Consider the following 15,316-nt stretch of genomic DNA (forward strand, 5'->3'; position numbering starts at 1 on the left):
CTCGCTGAAGCTCAAACGTGCTGCGTAACACAAGAATGAATCTCATTGGTTCTTGCTGAAGCTCAAACGTGCTGCGTAACACGAGAATGAATCTCATTGGTTCTCGCTGAAGCTCAAACGTGCTGCGTAACACGAGAATGAACCTCATTGGTTCTTGTGAAAGCTCAAACGTGCTGCGTAACACGAGAATGAATCTCATTGGTTCTTGAGGAAGCAAACGTGATGCGTAACACGAGAATGAACCTCATTGGTTCTCACACGTCAAGCAAGCACATTTGAGCTTCTGTTTACCACAACTGATGTGTGCATTGATGAATGTTTATATGTGAATAAAAGCCTAAATTCAACCTGTTCATCATATAAAGCGATCGAAAATTTGCATTTGTGTTCCGAAGATAAAGTCTTACGAGTTTGGAATGACATAAGGGAGAGTAATTAATGACAGAATTTTCATTTTTGGGTAAACTAACCCTTTCATAAATCAAGTAAATAAAGTTTTCTTTTAGGGGTTTGGGTCAATCTGCAGTCATGATAATGAGCTTTATATAAGGATAAGTCCTCATTTACATGTGTGTGTGTTTGTTGTTGTGCGTCTTCCTGCTCAGTGACAAATACAGGGTCTCTGAGGAAGAACCGTCTCAAACCAAATGATTCAAATCAGCATTCAAACTGAAAGCAGAACATCAACACACGCGACACTCCTCTGGAGACTCTGGGACGGCTGTTATTGCACAGATGACGCATGTTTCGCTCACTGCTGAGGGACTTACAGACAACATGACATCAAAACTGACACTATAAGGATTCATCAGTGCACGTTATTCTAAAGAAAAATAATCTATATCTAACTTCCATCAAATTATACTTGCGCCACCTTTTAGGCTGTGTGTGTGTGTTCAAACAGATCCTGGTTTGATATGGAGGCAAACAGCAGTGCATATTATATAACTGAGACATGATTTCTAAACCTGTTCGGAAGTTAAAACAGTGTCATCTGCTTATGTTTAATTATAATCAAAACCCATACATGAGCAGTAGGATACTATAGTGTGCTATTCTGCACAAACCCTGAGTAGTGTGTGTGTCTGCGGTGTGTGTGTGTGAGTGTGTGCCCCTCTCTGCTGCCTTATGTAATTAGAGCTGCTCGTCTCTAAACGTGAACGTTCTGCACGTGGAGTTTGCAGCAGTGACATCACCTCCTCGTCTCACACTTCGGTGAAAACGACACTTCAGACGCACAAACACCACGACACCTGCTGTGCAACAAATCTGGCTTCCTGAATTCAATGCAAAACCAAAAGAGCATCATCAACAAAAACAGACCAATCAAAATTAGTATGTCCTTTTTCTGAAGAGTGGTTCGCTCGCTAGGTGATTTCTTTGTCAGGTGTGAAAAGTCTGTATGTGGCTCGGGTCCGTAAAAGCTCAAAAAACACTGCTTCCCGTCCTTTCTGTGGGATTTTCCCACCTGTTTTCTGCTCCAGCAAGTTAAAATGGTACGTCTGATCTTTTAGTAAAGTAACAGCTCTCCTCAACAACCCACATGATCTGAGGAATCATTCATATCCGGAGAACAAACGCTGCAGGACGACAGGACTGCAGGACAGGAGGTTTGATCACGTCAACAACAGTAATACTTCTGTTTCTTTCTCAAAAGCCTCTTTGTACAGCCAATGGAGTTGTTTCCATCTAATGAGTCCCATTTTCTCTCTATTGTTTTCCACTCTATAGGCCTCTCATCTGCAGCCAAACACCTCATCCATGACAAACACACACACACGTTGGTATTTGTGGTTTACGGGATTCTCCATAGGTGTAATGCTATACAAACTGTATATTCTCCATCTCCAAAACTGCAGCTCTTGTGGGGTGTTCCCGGTCTGCAGTGGTCAGTGGTCCGATCCAACAGACGAGCTACTGTAGCTCAAATTGCTCAAGAAGTTAATGCTGGTTCTGATAGAAAGGTGTCAGAATACACAGTGCATCAGTTTGTTGTGTATGGGGCTGCATAGACACAGACCAGTCAGGGTGCCCATGCTGACCCCTGTCCACCGCTGAAAGAGCCAACAGTGGACACGTGAGCATCAGAACTGGACCACGGAGCAATGGAAGAAGGTGGCCTGGTTTGATGAATCACGTTTTCTTTTACATAACCTGGATGGCCGGGTGCGTTGCTTACCTGGGGAACACATGGCACCAGGATGCACTATGGGAAGAAGGCAAGCCTTCGGAGGCAGTGTGATGCTTTGGGCAATGTTCTGCTGGGAAACCTTGGGTCCTGCCATCCATGTGGATGTTACTTTGACACGTACCACCTACCTAAGCATTGTTGAGACCATGTACACCCTTTCATGGAAACGGTATTCCCTGGTGGCTGTGGCCTCTTTTAGCAGGATAATGCTCCTGCCACAAAGCAAAAATGGTTCAGGAATGGTTTGAGGAGCACAACAACGAGTTTAAAGTGTTGACTCGGCCTCCAAATTCCCCAGATCTCAATCCAGTCGAGCATCTGTGGGATGTGCTGAACAAACAAGTCCGATCCATGGAGGCTCCACCTCGCAACTTACAGGACTTAAAGGATCTGCTGCTAACATCTTGGTGCAGATACCACAGCACACCTTCAGGGGTCTAGTGGAGTCCATGCCTCGACGGGTCAGGGCTGTTTTGGCAGCAAACACAATATTAGGAAGGTGCTCATAATGTTATGCCTGATCGGTGTATATTAGATATGTGAAAAAGACAAATACTTTATGCATATTAGAGCAATAACTGTTGCATTCAGAATCTGTGGTTGTATTGAACTGTTTGCGATTGATGAGAATCTGGGCATGTGAATTAGAAAAACAGAGAAGCAGTGATCTGTGTGTGGATGATGTGGGAATGCTGGTCTCGTGGGTTCTTTCAGAGGCACAGCTGAACCCGAGGAGGACGCTGATTGATTTCACATGACTGGAGTTGTGTTCGCCCGCCTCTGCTAATCTAGAACCCCTTCAGAATGATCAAGAACCTTCTTTACGCTTCAAGCTAGTGATTGTCATCTTTATGTTTTTATATACACCGATCAGGCATAACATTATAAGCACCTTCCTAATATTGTGTTGGTTCCCCTTTTGCTGCCAAAACAGCCCTGACCCGTCGAGGCATGGACTCCACTAGACCCCTGAAGGTGTGCTGTGGTATCTACACCAAGATGTTAGCAGCAGATCCTTTAAGTCCTGTAAGTTGTGAGGTGGAGCCTCCATGGATCGGACTTGTTTGTTCAGCACATCCCACAGATACTCGATTGAATTGAGATCTGGGGAATTTGGAGGCCAAGTCAACACCTCAAACTCGTTGTTGTGCTCCTCAAACCATTCCTGAACCATTTTTGCTTTGTGGCAGGACACATTATCCTGCTGAAAGAGGCCACAGCCACCAGGGAATACTGTTTCCATGAAAGGGTGTACATGGTCTGCAACAACGCTTAGGTAGGTGGTACGTGTCAAAGTAACATCCACATGGATGGCAGGACCCAAGGTTTCCCAGCAGAACATTGCCCAAAGCATCACGCTGCCTTCTTCCCATAGTGCATCCTGGTGCCATGTGTTCCCCAGGTAAGCGACGCACATGCACCCAGCGAGCCACGTGATGTCTTCCATTGCTCCGTGATCCAGTTCTGATGATCACGTGTCCACTGTTGGCTCTTTCAGCGGTGGACAGGGGTCAGCATGGGCACCCTGACTGGTCTGCAGCTATGCAGCTCCATACGCAACAAACTGATGCACTGTGTATTCTGACACCTTTCTATCAGAACCAGCATTAACTTCTTGAGCAATGTGAGCTACAGTAGCTCGTCTGTTGGATTGGACCACACGGGCCAGCCTTCGCTCCCCACGTGCATCAATGAATCTTGACCCGCCGGTTCACCACTGTTCCTTCCTCGGAGCACTTTTGATAGAGACTGACCACTGCAGACCGGGAACACCCCACAAGAGCTGCAGTTTTGGAGATGCTCTGACCCTGTCGTCTAGCCATCACAGTTTGGCCCTTGTCAAACTCGCTCAAATCCTTACGCTTGCCCATTTTTCCTGCTTCTAACACATCAACTTTGAGGACAAAATGTTCACTTGCTGCCTAATATATCCACCCACTAACAGGTGCCGTGATGAAGAGATGATCAGTGTGATTCACTCCACCTGTCAGTGCTCATAATGTTATGTCTGATCGATGTATATCTTATATTGCAAACTTTACTTGACAAGAATTAGAATCAACAACCTCCAAAGTCTTGAGCAAACGTTTTAGCATCAAGCTATCTCTTTACCAATATCTAGTCATGTCAATGCCAATTAAATAAAGTTTTTAGTTTTAGTTAAGGACTTCACCTTAAACTAAACAAAAATTAGAAATTTGGCAATATTTTATATTAATATCAAAACCCTCTGAGACACGGTTTCATAAACCTGCCTGATCAGGGCGAAACACAAACACAGTCTTTACGTAAATGTGGTTCATTAATTCATGGTCTGAGGCGGGGAGACGTTTAAGCAAACAGTGAGCATGGAAACGTGTGTTTGTGGTGTTATGGATGACGGGCGGCCCGGCCCTGATCGCAAACCTGCCGGAGGATGACGAGCACAGACTTGTGGGAACAGGGCGTAGATTTAAGAAAAACACAGAGATGCTGCAGACACACTTCATCTACTGGACTTCATCTAAGGATTTTGGAATGAAGAACTTAAAACTAATTTTAAAATGATGTGCTGAATACTGCGCAGTACTTTTAGTGTGTAATCTGAATATGCAAATGTATGCGCTACTTACATGAGACTCTGCCTGAAGTGGGCGGGGCACTGGGAGTCGTCGTCCTTCTGAGGGTCCGTCAGCTCTATCGGCGTCACCAGGCCCATGTCATCACCCTGATCAATGAGCCCCGTCATCATTCTCTGTTCAAAAACATAAAAACAATAATTAGATACTTCATAATTCATTATTATTTCTTGTATTATGTTTAATATATTATATATATATGGGTAAAAGATTACATTTTAAATTAGATTAAACTATTTTTATCATTATTTTGCAGAATAAAGTCGACATTTTTTCACTTTGTTCATTATGTAAAACTTTTTCCATTCCTTTTTTAATGTTTTTTTTTTGTTGTTGTTACACAAGAAAAAAATGCACACAATAACCAAGATAGGGATTATTTATTGTATTATGTTTAATATATATATACATATACATGTGTGTATATATATATATTATATATATATATATTCATTATTATTCATTATATTATGTTTTACATGTAATTATATATATAAAACGTTATATATATTAATTATAACATTATATATATTAATTAATTATATATATATATATATATACGTAAAATTATATATCATGTTTAATAATATATATATGTGTGTGTGTGTGTATATATATATATATATATATATATATATATATATATACACACACACAACAAAAATGATACGTAAAATATTACATTTTAAGTTAGATTAAACTATCATTATTTTGCAGTATTATTTTATTTTTCACTTTTCCATGAACATTTTTGCTTTTTTTTTATGTTTTTGTTTTGTTACACAAGAAAAAAATGCACACAATAAATAAGATCAGAAATAAATAAGAACATTTATAGAAAGTATAAAAAAATAGTTATTAATATGCAATCAATTCTGGAAACAAAAGTCTTTAACTTCTTTGCAATGCATTCTGGGATTTTCATCTCTATGAAGGACACTTAATGCTGTCTTATAATGAGATCGAAACATCTTATAATGCAGGGTAAAGTTGTTTATTTACTAGTCTTTGCACTTGATGCCTTAAAATACTGCCTAGGTAGGCAGCGCACTAGGATTTAGACAGTGCACACACAAAAACAAACACTATTACTATAAACAAGACACACACAGACTACCATTTCACTAGTTTCCTAAGGTTTCTCAGACAAACACATGGAAAAACACTGCATTTGGTTTCGAACAACACGACACCATTTTAAATTCAAGACTGACCTAGAAAAGTGAAGCGGTTTATTGTGATCAGCTGCCTCAAACACTACCAGCTCAGTTAAACATGCTAATGAGGGCAAATCGCATTAGTCTAATCAGCCCGCGTGTGAGAATGAGTCAGCCATCAAATGAAAACCTGCCACACAAATAAATATAACAGGAATATTACCGGGGACGCTTTGAGACAGTCCCTCACATAAAAACTGGGACGTTCCTCTAGTCAACAACTGTCAATAAACAAATGTCCAGGAATTCCCTGACATTAGATACGCAACGCTCCCTTCCCTCAATTCAAAGCACCAGATTTTCTTACAGTAACAGAAGCTTTAAAGGAGTCATCATGTACTCGCCCACATGCTCTTCCAACTCTGTATTATCTTCAGGACACACAAAAGTAGATGTTAGGCAGAAAGCCCGAGCTTCTGTATTCGCTCTCATTTGTGGTCACATTATTGAAAACTTGCAATCGCTGACACTCAACCTGAAGCATCTAAAAGCACCTCTTTTTTTTAAAAGCACAACAACAATTTGATTTGTGTCTGTTGATCACACAAAACAATTGTACGACTTTATAAAATCATTTAATTTCAGAGTGATCTATTCCTTTAAGGCTCCTCAGATGTTTTTCTGATGCCCTCTTATGGAAATGTGCCATTGGAAGAAGCTGGAGGCTTCAAACTTTCTCTGTGGATGGAGCTGGCAGCGTGAAAACACTCAGGCAAGTGATAACAGCTCACCTCACCACACACACACACACAGATCAAACTATATATATCACTCGCCAACCAAATACCATCTGTAAAATGCAGTGGGACAGAGTGACTTGAGAGAGACAGAAAACAAGCTGATAACTAGCTCTAAATATAGAGGTGTGACTGACCACAAACACTGAGAGACGTCGAACAGAGACGCTACAGGACCAAACCACTCCAGCTGCTGCCGGAAAAAGATTTAGAGACTGATTAATGAAAATACTCATGCTTTCTTGTCTCATTCTGTTGTGAGTGTAAAGTAGCGTTTCTTCAGCTTAATGCATGTAATAGTTTTCTGACAAGCCCGATATTCCCCAAACAGGAAGAGGCCGCAGACATCTCCCGGGGGCCGATGGTTTGATGTCCCTCCAGCGGTACGGTTTGCTGACGTGGACGGTAGAGGGAAGGATCGTGGTTGAGAAACTTTTTATAGAACAAGAGACAAACTCAAAACCAGCAATATAGAAATGAAAGATAAAGATGCATGTGAAACATAATGCTTGTTTTATGACCACAACACAGTTGATAGACAGACAGACAGATAGATAGATAGATAGACAGATAGATAGTTAGATAGATAGAATGATAGAACGATAGATAGGACGATAGAACGATAGACAGAACGACAGATAGATAAATATAGAATGATAGATAGATAGATAGAACGATAGAATGATAGAACGATAGATAGATAGATAGATAGAACGATAGATAGATAGAACGACAGAATGATAGAACGATAGAATGATAGAACGATAGATAGATAGAACGATAGATAGAACAAAAGAATGATAGATAGAGCGATAGATAGATAGATAGAACGATAGATAGAACGATAGAATGATAGAACGATAGATAGATAGATAGAACGATAGATAGATAGAACGATAGAATGATAGATAGATAGATAGATAGATAGATGGATAGATAGATAGAACAAAAGAATGATAGATAGAACGATAGATAGATAGAACGATAGATAGATAGAACGATACATAGAACAAAAGAATGATAGATAGATAGAACGATAGATAGAAAGATAGATAGAACGATAGATAGAACAAAAGAAATAGATAGATAGAATGATAGAACGATAGATAGGTAGATAGATAGATAGATAGATAGAACAACAGAATGATAGAACGATAGATAGAACAAAAGAAAGATAGATAGAACGATAGGATAGATAGAACGATACATAGAACAAAAGAATGATAGATAGATAGAACTATAGTTAGAATGATAGAACAATAGAATGATAGATAGATAGATAGACAGATAGATAGAACAATAGAATGATAGATAGATAGAACTATAGTTAGAATGATAGAACGATAGATAGATAGATAGAACGATAGATAGAACGATAGAACGATAGATAGATAGATAGAACGATCAATAGAACGATAGATAGATAGATAGGTAGATAGAACGATAGATAGAACGATAGATAGATAGATAGATAGATAGATAGAACGATAGATAGATAGATAGAACGATAGATAGAACGATAGATAGATAGATAGATAGATAGATAGATAGATAGATAGAACGATAGATAGACAGATGTCTTAGGGACAGTTTTCCTCCATTAACTCAGCAGATCAAGGGAACTGTCGTCTCATCAGTGTGGTTTGGAGGGGAAAGTGATTGTTTTTCCTGGAGCTCATCCAAGGTGTGAAGGAACACACGGAGCCCCTGGGAAAATCTGCTGCGCTGCTGAAAGCAGGACAGAGAGAGGATGGCAGAGAGCGAAGCGTCTCCCTCTGTGAGTCCCACGCTATTAAGAGTGCGTGAAGTGACTTACGAGAAAAATAAAAAATTTAAACCAATAAAAGTGAACAAACAGACGGGTCAAGCGGCCATTATGTTTGTCCCTGTTCCTGCTTAACAAAAACTCTCTCAGATGAGGCTCAGAGGGGGAAAGAGGAGTGAAGCTCTTCACCTCGGGGATTTTACATTCTGTCTGTGTGTCATGTGACCTGAGACGCTCGTGTCCTTTGAAGTCATTGATCAGTCTTCTCACTTCAGTCAGGTGAGAGACTTTACGAACATGAGACATTCACATCACCATGGTAACAGGCTTAGAAAAGGTCACACAGGGATTCCTTGACCATGTTTATGGAGTCGACAGGCACACGTTTCAGGCTACAGGTAAACGAAAGACCACAAATGCTGGCGTCAAACTCTTCACACTGAGTGGAGACGCTCCAAAGTGATTTCAAACGGAACGAATGTAGAAACTCAAGCTTACAAACATCCTCTTACTGCTCCAAAGGGGAGAGCCCAACCGAAACAAAACCCGTGACGGTCTCCATGGCACCATCATTATCTATTAAAATACATTATAATGTGTGTAAGGAGGAGAGAAAGAGAAGAGCAACCACTCAACACACACAAACAATACAAGAATGTGTTCAGCTCACATTTCACCCTAGAGGCAAAAGAACAAAACAAGAAATTATACAGATATTATTATAAAGAAAATGAAGTGTAAATGAGGTGAAAAACATAAGGCATTTTAGGTAGTTTCATAAACACTTGTCTTCATGGCAAATTTATTCAAACAAATATATCATTAGCAGTAAATGAGCCCCTCTCTAGTGTTTTTTATAGCTAACTAACGGACCGTGAACACTGGATAACGTTCCTGAGGTAAATGTGGCGTTAAGTGTTGTTCACAAGCTGTTTTATCAACGTCTTTCCGCAGCTGAAACACTAATAGAGACATGATGCATTTCTGCAAGTTGTAATGTATCTTTCAACATACCTTTTGATGTTCATGCATGTTTTTCCTGCTATAACTTGTATTAAAGGTTTTTTAAGGACTACAACAATGGCTGGTAGGGACTACAATGAGCTTCTTCCCGGGTTTGTGACATCGCTAACCCTAAAATTTACATAAACCCCGCCCCCGGGAACACGCAACAAAGGGGGTGAGGCCATGTTGGGCTGCTTTAGAGAAGAGGAAGAGTTGTTGTAGTAGAGTGTTGTTGACATGCCGTCATTTTACGCCGGACTGCTTCACAAACGAGGGTCAATTCAACACTGGATTTGCATAAAAGATTAACATGACGGCACATGCTAGTCGATGAGTTGAATCAACTCCACAGCAGCTACATAAATTTATCCACTAACCATTCAGAAACGTCTAAAAGTTGTAACTTCTTCCTGAGTCTCTCCATCAGTGTCGACTCCGGTTTGAACAATGTAAGGCTGAACACCGTTACTGACAATCCTCATTTTGGCTGCGTGAGATTCTCCAGCTTTGTTGTTGTTGCTGTTAAAGCTCTACCCTCTTCTGGAAAGGGGGCCGGGAGCAGAAGCTCATTTGCATTTAAAGGGACACACACACAAACTGTGTGTTTTTGCTCACACCCAAATAGAGGCAAATTTGACAAGCTATAATAAATGATCTGTGGGGTATTTTGAGCTGAAACTTCACAGACACATTCTGGGGACATAGAATGATAGATAGACTTTAAAGTGGAAGAAAAGACTTGATAAAAGACAGGGATGAAATCTGGACATGTTGTTATGAGATTAACCCACATGGCCAAAATGAAACATTTTTAAATTTCCTATTAGATTGTATTGGAAGAGCATCAGCTCTCTTCACTGCTGGTCATTTGTTTTGCCCCATATTAGACGACAAAACAGATCCTGTCAATAAAAGTGGGTAGTGAGAGATTCAAGTACCGTATATGAAGAAAGATGCTCTGTTTAAATAAAACACTTCCTCAATCTTCAGTGTGTTTTTACACAGAGGTTCAGTGTTGTTCCTTCTGCTTCTCTACACAGGCATATAATTGTGCAGGCAGTAAAATAACAAGCATCCTGCTGAACTCGTCCTGAACTCAGTTTTATTCAAATGCAGGTGTTCTTGAAAGTGAAAGCGCTGTGGTGACACAGACATCGCTTTCGCTAATTTCCTGATGTGAGAATGCTATCAGGAAGTTAAAATGCCTTAAAATAAAGTCCCAGTATTGTCAAAAATGTTTCATTTCACACAAACTACAGCCAAGAAAATGCAAAATGTAACGTCTGTTTCGGTCACTGATTTCAGCCCTTCAAAACTATTTCAAATTTTCAGTATCATCCCTATGTTCTTTAGCATGTTGTTATGCAAGTTGTTTTGAAATGGTTTCTATGTGGCACATACGGTGTTCAGAATGACATTTGGCTTGCTGTTATATGGTTGCTGGTGAGATTGCAATATGTTTCTAGGTGGTCAAACTATTCAAAAAAGCCCACCCGCACGTAGAACATGACCTGACAAAACATGCAAACAAAGGCCACATTTGGGCATGAAACACACAACAAGGATGTCGGAAGTTCAGAAGCAATGAATTGGAAATAATGCAAATGTAAGGAAATCTCCACTCCCAACACATTCCATACCTCTGAATTAGACAGCGACGGCTCCAACCTGTGTCGACACGCCAGCCAGGCCTGCCGTGACTAACCGTCAGCTTTTATTATTAATGCGAGCTCGCATATATGACCTACGGCGCCTTAAGAGGAAGAGAAGCCAAAACAGAGACGTCTGGCAGAAGATGCAAATATTCATGTCTGAAGAAGAGTGACAGATGCAAGAAAGCGTTTAAGCATCTTTCCAAAAGTTGCTCATCCAAACTGAAACATCTGAAAGTGCTTAAATCACATTACTGCACATGCGTAAAACGTACTAAAAGCTCACGAGATGATACCGAGAGAGCAGACATAATAAAGTTCTTTTCTTCTGGCATGATCATTTCATTAGCAAAATATCCCAACACTCAGTGTTGCACTCAAAATCGTATGGTCTAAAACGCAACTGTCATCATGTTTTGCCACAGGACAACAATTGCGAGTAAATTTTCTGTCATCTTTGCAGGGATACGGTAGCAACACTATGAAAGTAAAAAGCAGGCACAACAATGCCATATCTATGGGTCTAATATGCGTCACTAGACATGTGTCGGTAATACGCTATATCACGATAATGAATTTGCGCGATATTGTTATCGTAGGCTCTTCAAAATACGAATTATACGAATTATTCAGATTTTTAGAATGCATTTTAAGAATACTTTAGCCATCAACCGTTTAAAATGCACAACACTGCTGTAAGCTGTCGAAGAGTCACGCAAACTGATGTAAACAAGCCCAACGTGCACGAGCAGCACGGCGGAACGAGTGAAGGAGACGCGCCGAATGAAAATCTCTGGCAGCAGATGGCACTGATGGAACAGCAACAATGCAGCGGTTACCCCGGTATCCCCGTAAACAAAGCAGCTGTGCTACAGTATTTAAATGTTTTAAACAGCCATTCAGATTTTTGTATTCGCTATCGTGTTCATCACAGTACCAAATACTTAAACATTTATTTTCAACATTTTTATACTTTAATCTGGACTACAACATTCTCCATTAAGGCTCCATTATTTGACATTAGTTAATTAATTAGTTAACATAAACTGACAAAGAAAAATACTTCTAAAGCATTTGTTAATCTTAATTTCAACATTTAATAACACTTTATCAAAATCAAAAGTTGTAACTGTATTATTTAATGGACCTGAGTTAACATGAACTAACAGTTGTATTTTTAACTAACTTTAACAAAGAATAATAACTTCTGTAACAAATGTAGCTATTGCTGATTGTTAATGTTAGTTAATGCATTTAACTAATGTTAACTAATGAGACCTTATTGTTAAGTGATAAATATTGTTCTTTGCACTTTAATCTGTTTGAAACATTTAATTTATACAATTTTTATGTATTGCTTTACTGTATTTATATATTCAGAGTTCTTTTTGTTACAAGAAAAAAGTTATTAAACCTGTTATAGTATGACAAACTTTTTTTGCAACTCGTGATAATACCGTATACCGTGATAAAAGCTTCAGCAATTATAGCAACATGACAATTTGACACCGTCACATGCCTATCACTTTGTAAAGAAACACTACATGGCTATAGACTGAACACGTAATACTCATGTGCCTGACGTCACCGTTTTCACAAAATCGCATTTTTGTAGTTTACGCAGAGACGATAACAGTATCGTTTTCAAAAACGTGAATTTTCAGGCCACCGAAATGGCGTTGTTGTGTAAAAGAACGGCTAAAACGGAGAGAAAAAGATGCGTTTTCAAATGAAAATGTATTAGTGTGGACAAGGCCTGTGTAAGCATGCACTAGATTGACGTGTTTGACTGTTGCGCTCGCATGTTTTGCAGCATCTCATGCATGACACGGTATTTTAAAAACGTGGTGCTCAAGTTAAAATAAGTTCAATTTTCTCTAGACCTTGTTTTTTCATTCCAATGCACTGCCTATGTTTTTAACCGACCTTACGCATGCATTCTTACAAGCATGATATGCCTGAAACGCAGTCAGTTACGTCGTCAGTTAAAACATTGGTTGATTCTGAGAGGTTTAGACATTCATATCTGGCTCTTTTATGGTTATCTGTTGAAATTAATATACTCTGACAAACTAGCTGTTGCCACACATGCTCTGATGCATTAAGCATGTATTTAAGTAAATGTGTTTCTCAACACAAACACATGACTTTTGCTTTTGCAATTGGAGTCAAGTCTTACCAATTGACTTGCAGCATAAACAGAAGCTGAACTGTCCGCAAAACCACATAATTCACATTCACTGCAACATCATAATGAGTGTTTCACTTCAAACGCGGTGTGTACAGAGCACACACATTACCACACACCAGGTTCATATTCTGAGCACCATTCATCTTTTGTCTAATACAATAATATCAGATTTTAATAGATGCTAATTATAGCCGTAATACACAAAGCGGTGTGTGTTTACATGTTTAAGCTCTCGCTATAAGCATCAGAGGTCAACGAATGTCAACAGCACTTAGTGCCACTGGAAACCAACGTCACAGGAAAAATGAACAGTCTGCTTTTTCTGTTCAAGGTTGTGTAACTTGTGCCAAAACAAACACCATTACAGCCAATGCAAAGGGTTTGGTCTATTTTTAATGGTATAGATAACATAAGAGGTTATTTAATACAGTTAAAGGACGACTATAGATGACCGCAGAGAGCTAAAAAGCTCAAAGACTTGAACACAGAAGAGCTGCGGCGCATTAAACTACTTTCCTCCTCTCTTCCCAAGTCAGCGGCTGACCATTAACTCTTTCAAACACAAAACTGAATGTATTTAACTCAATAAAACACCAGTTTTTTATTTCTATTGGGTCTGTTGCAGAATTTTCTCCATGTAAACATATAGGTAACACCACAATGAAAGAAAACACAACTAGCCTTAAGTGTCCTTCACAACTAAATATCTATAAAAATAAAAACAAGCTAGTCTGATATTTCATAATGCATAAAATTAACCCTTTGATGGATGACATCTACAGTGGACAGATCTTTAAAACCATTCTTATTATTACATTGTCATAATTGCATTTGACTGCAATCTTAATCTTTATTTATTTATTTTCTGACACACTCTAAAAAATGCTGGGTTAAAAATAACCGAAGTTGGGTTAAAAATGGACAAACCCAGCGGTTGGGTTAAATGTTAATAGTTTTAACTCAACTATTGTTTACAAAATTACTGTATTGCTTGCTTAAAACGAAACCAAAATAGGTTGGAAATGAACATTTTTTAATACGTTTAATAAATAATAATCAAATAATAAACATATTAATAAATGTTCACCTTTTGATTATTACTGTAGCCTCTAGTAATTGTGTCTGATTTTTACTTTCCAACCTATTTTGGGTTCATTTTAAGTCAGACATATAGTTATTTATAGTAATAATAGTTAGGTTAAATAAAACTGCCCAGCAGGTTGGGCAAACATTTAACCCAAACGCTGGGTTAAAACAACCTATTCACTAGGTTTGTCCATATTTAACCCAACTTGGGATGTTTTTAACCCAGCATTTTTTAGTGCGCAGCATTCAACATAGGGAAAAAAAGTTGTAATGTTTTGTCTTTTATGGCAGTGGACAGATGTGTACACTTACAAAAAAAATAAAAAAATAAAAATAAGATAAATAAATATATATATATCAAAAAGTACCATGGTATTCTGCAATGTAAATACTATAATACATAGATTTTAGTACCATAGTACTGGAACAGTACTTTTTGTAAGGTTTTTTCATTCAAAATACATAATTTTGTAAATATATATATATATATATATATATATAAGATTTTTTATATTTTTTATATAAAAAATATATAGATTTTTTATATTTTATAGATATATATATATAAGACTGGGAAATGTATTTTTAGTTTAGTTTTGAAGTAAACAAGAAACATTAAGAATTTCGTGTCTTTCTGATTTAATAATTCGCGCGTATAACATTAGCAATTCTTACAATGTCCTAAAATTTGGATTCATATAATATTAGTTTACGAAATTATCGCATGCTAAGCATTAAATAATGTTTTTAATGATTTAATAATGAATGCCGGTGTCACTATAAAGTGTGCTCGTGCGCAGAAGGAGTGAACTGTGTTGGTTTTGGGATGAAAACACTGCAAACGTGGCAAAGAG

General features: G+C 38.5%; 1 protein-coding gene across 1 annotated transcript in view; it reads right to left on the reverse strand.

Moving 5' to 3' along the window:
- The window catches only part of LOC127507311 (GRAM domain-containing protein 2A), a 31,066-nt gene that overhangs the window by 15,339 nt on the left and 411 nt on the right, over positions 1-15,316 (reverse strand). Inside the window, exon 2 of the mRNA XM_051884301.1 lies at positions 4,804-4,925. Coding sequence (XP_051740261.1) covers positions 4,804-4,922 — 119 coding nt within the window. The 5' untranslated portion in view covers positions 4,923-4,925. The remainder of the gene's footprint in view (positions 1-4,803; positions 4,926-15,316) is intronic.

This window comes from Ctenopharyngodon idella, chromosome 24 (assembly GCF_019924925.1).
Source record: "Ctenopharyngodon idella isolate HZGC_01 chromosome 24, HZGC01, whole genome shotgun sequence".
NCBI classification, from domain to species: Eukaryota; Metazoa; Chordata; class Actinopteri; order Cypriniformes; family Xenocyprididae; genus Ctenopharyngodon; species Ctenopharyngodon idella.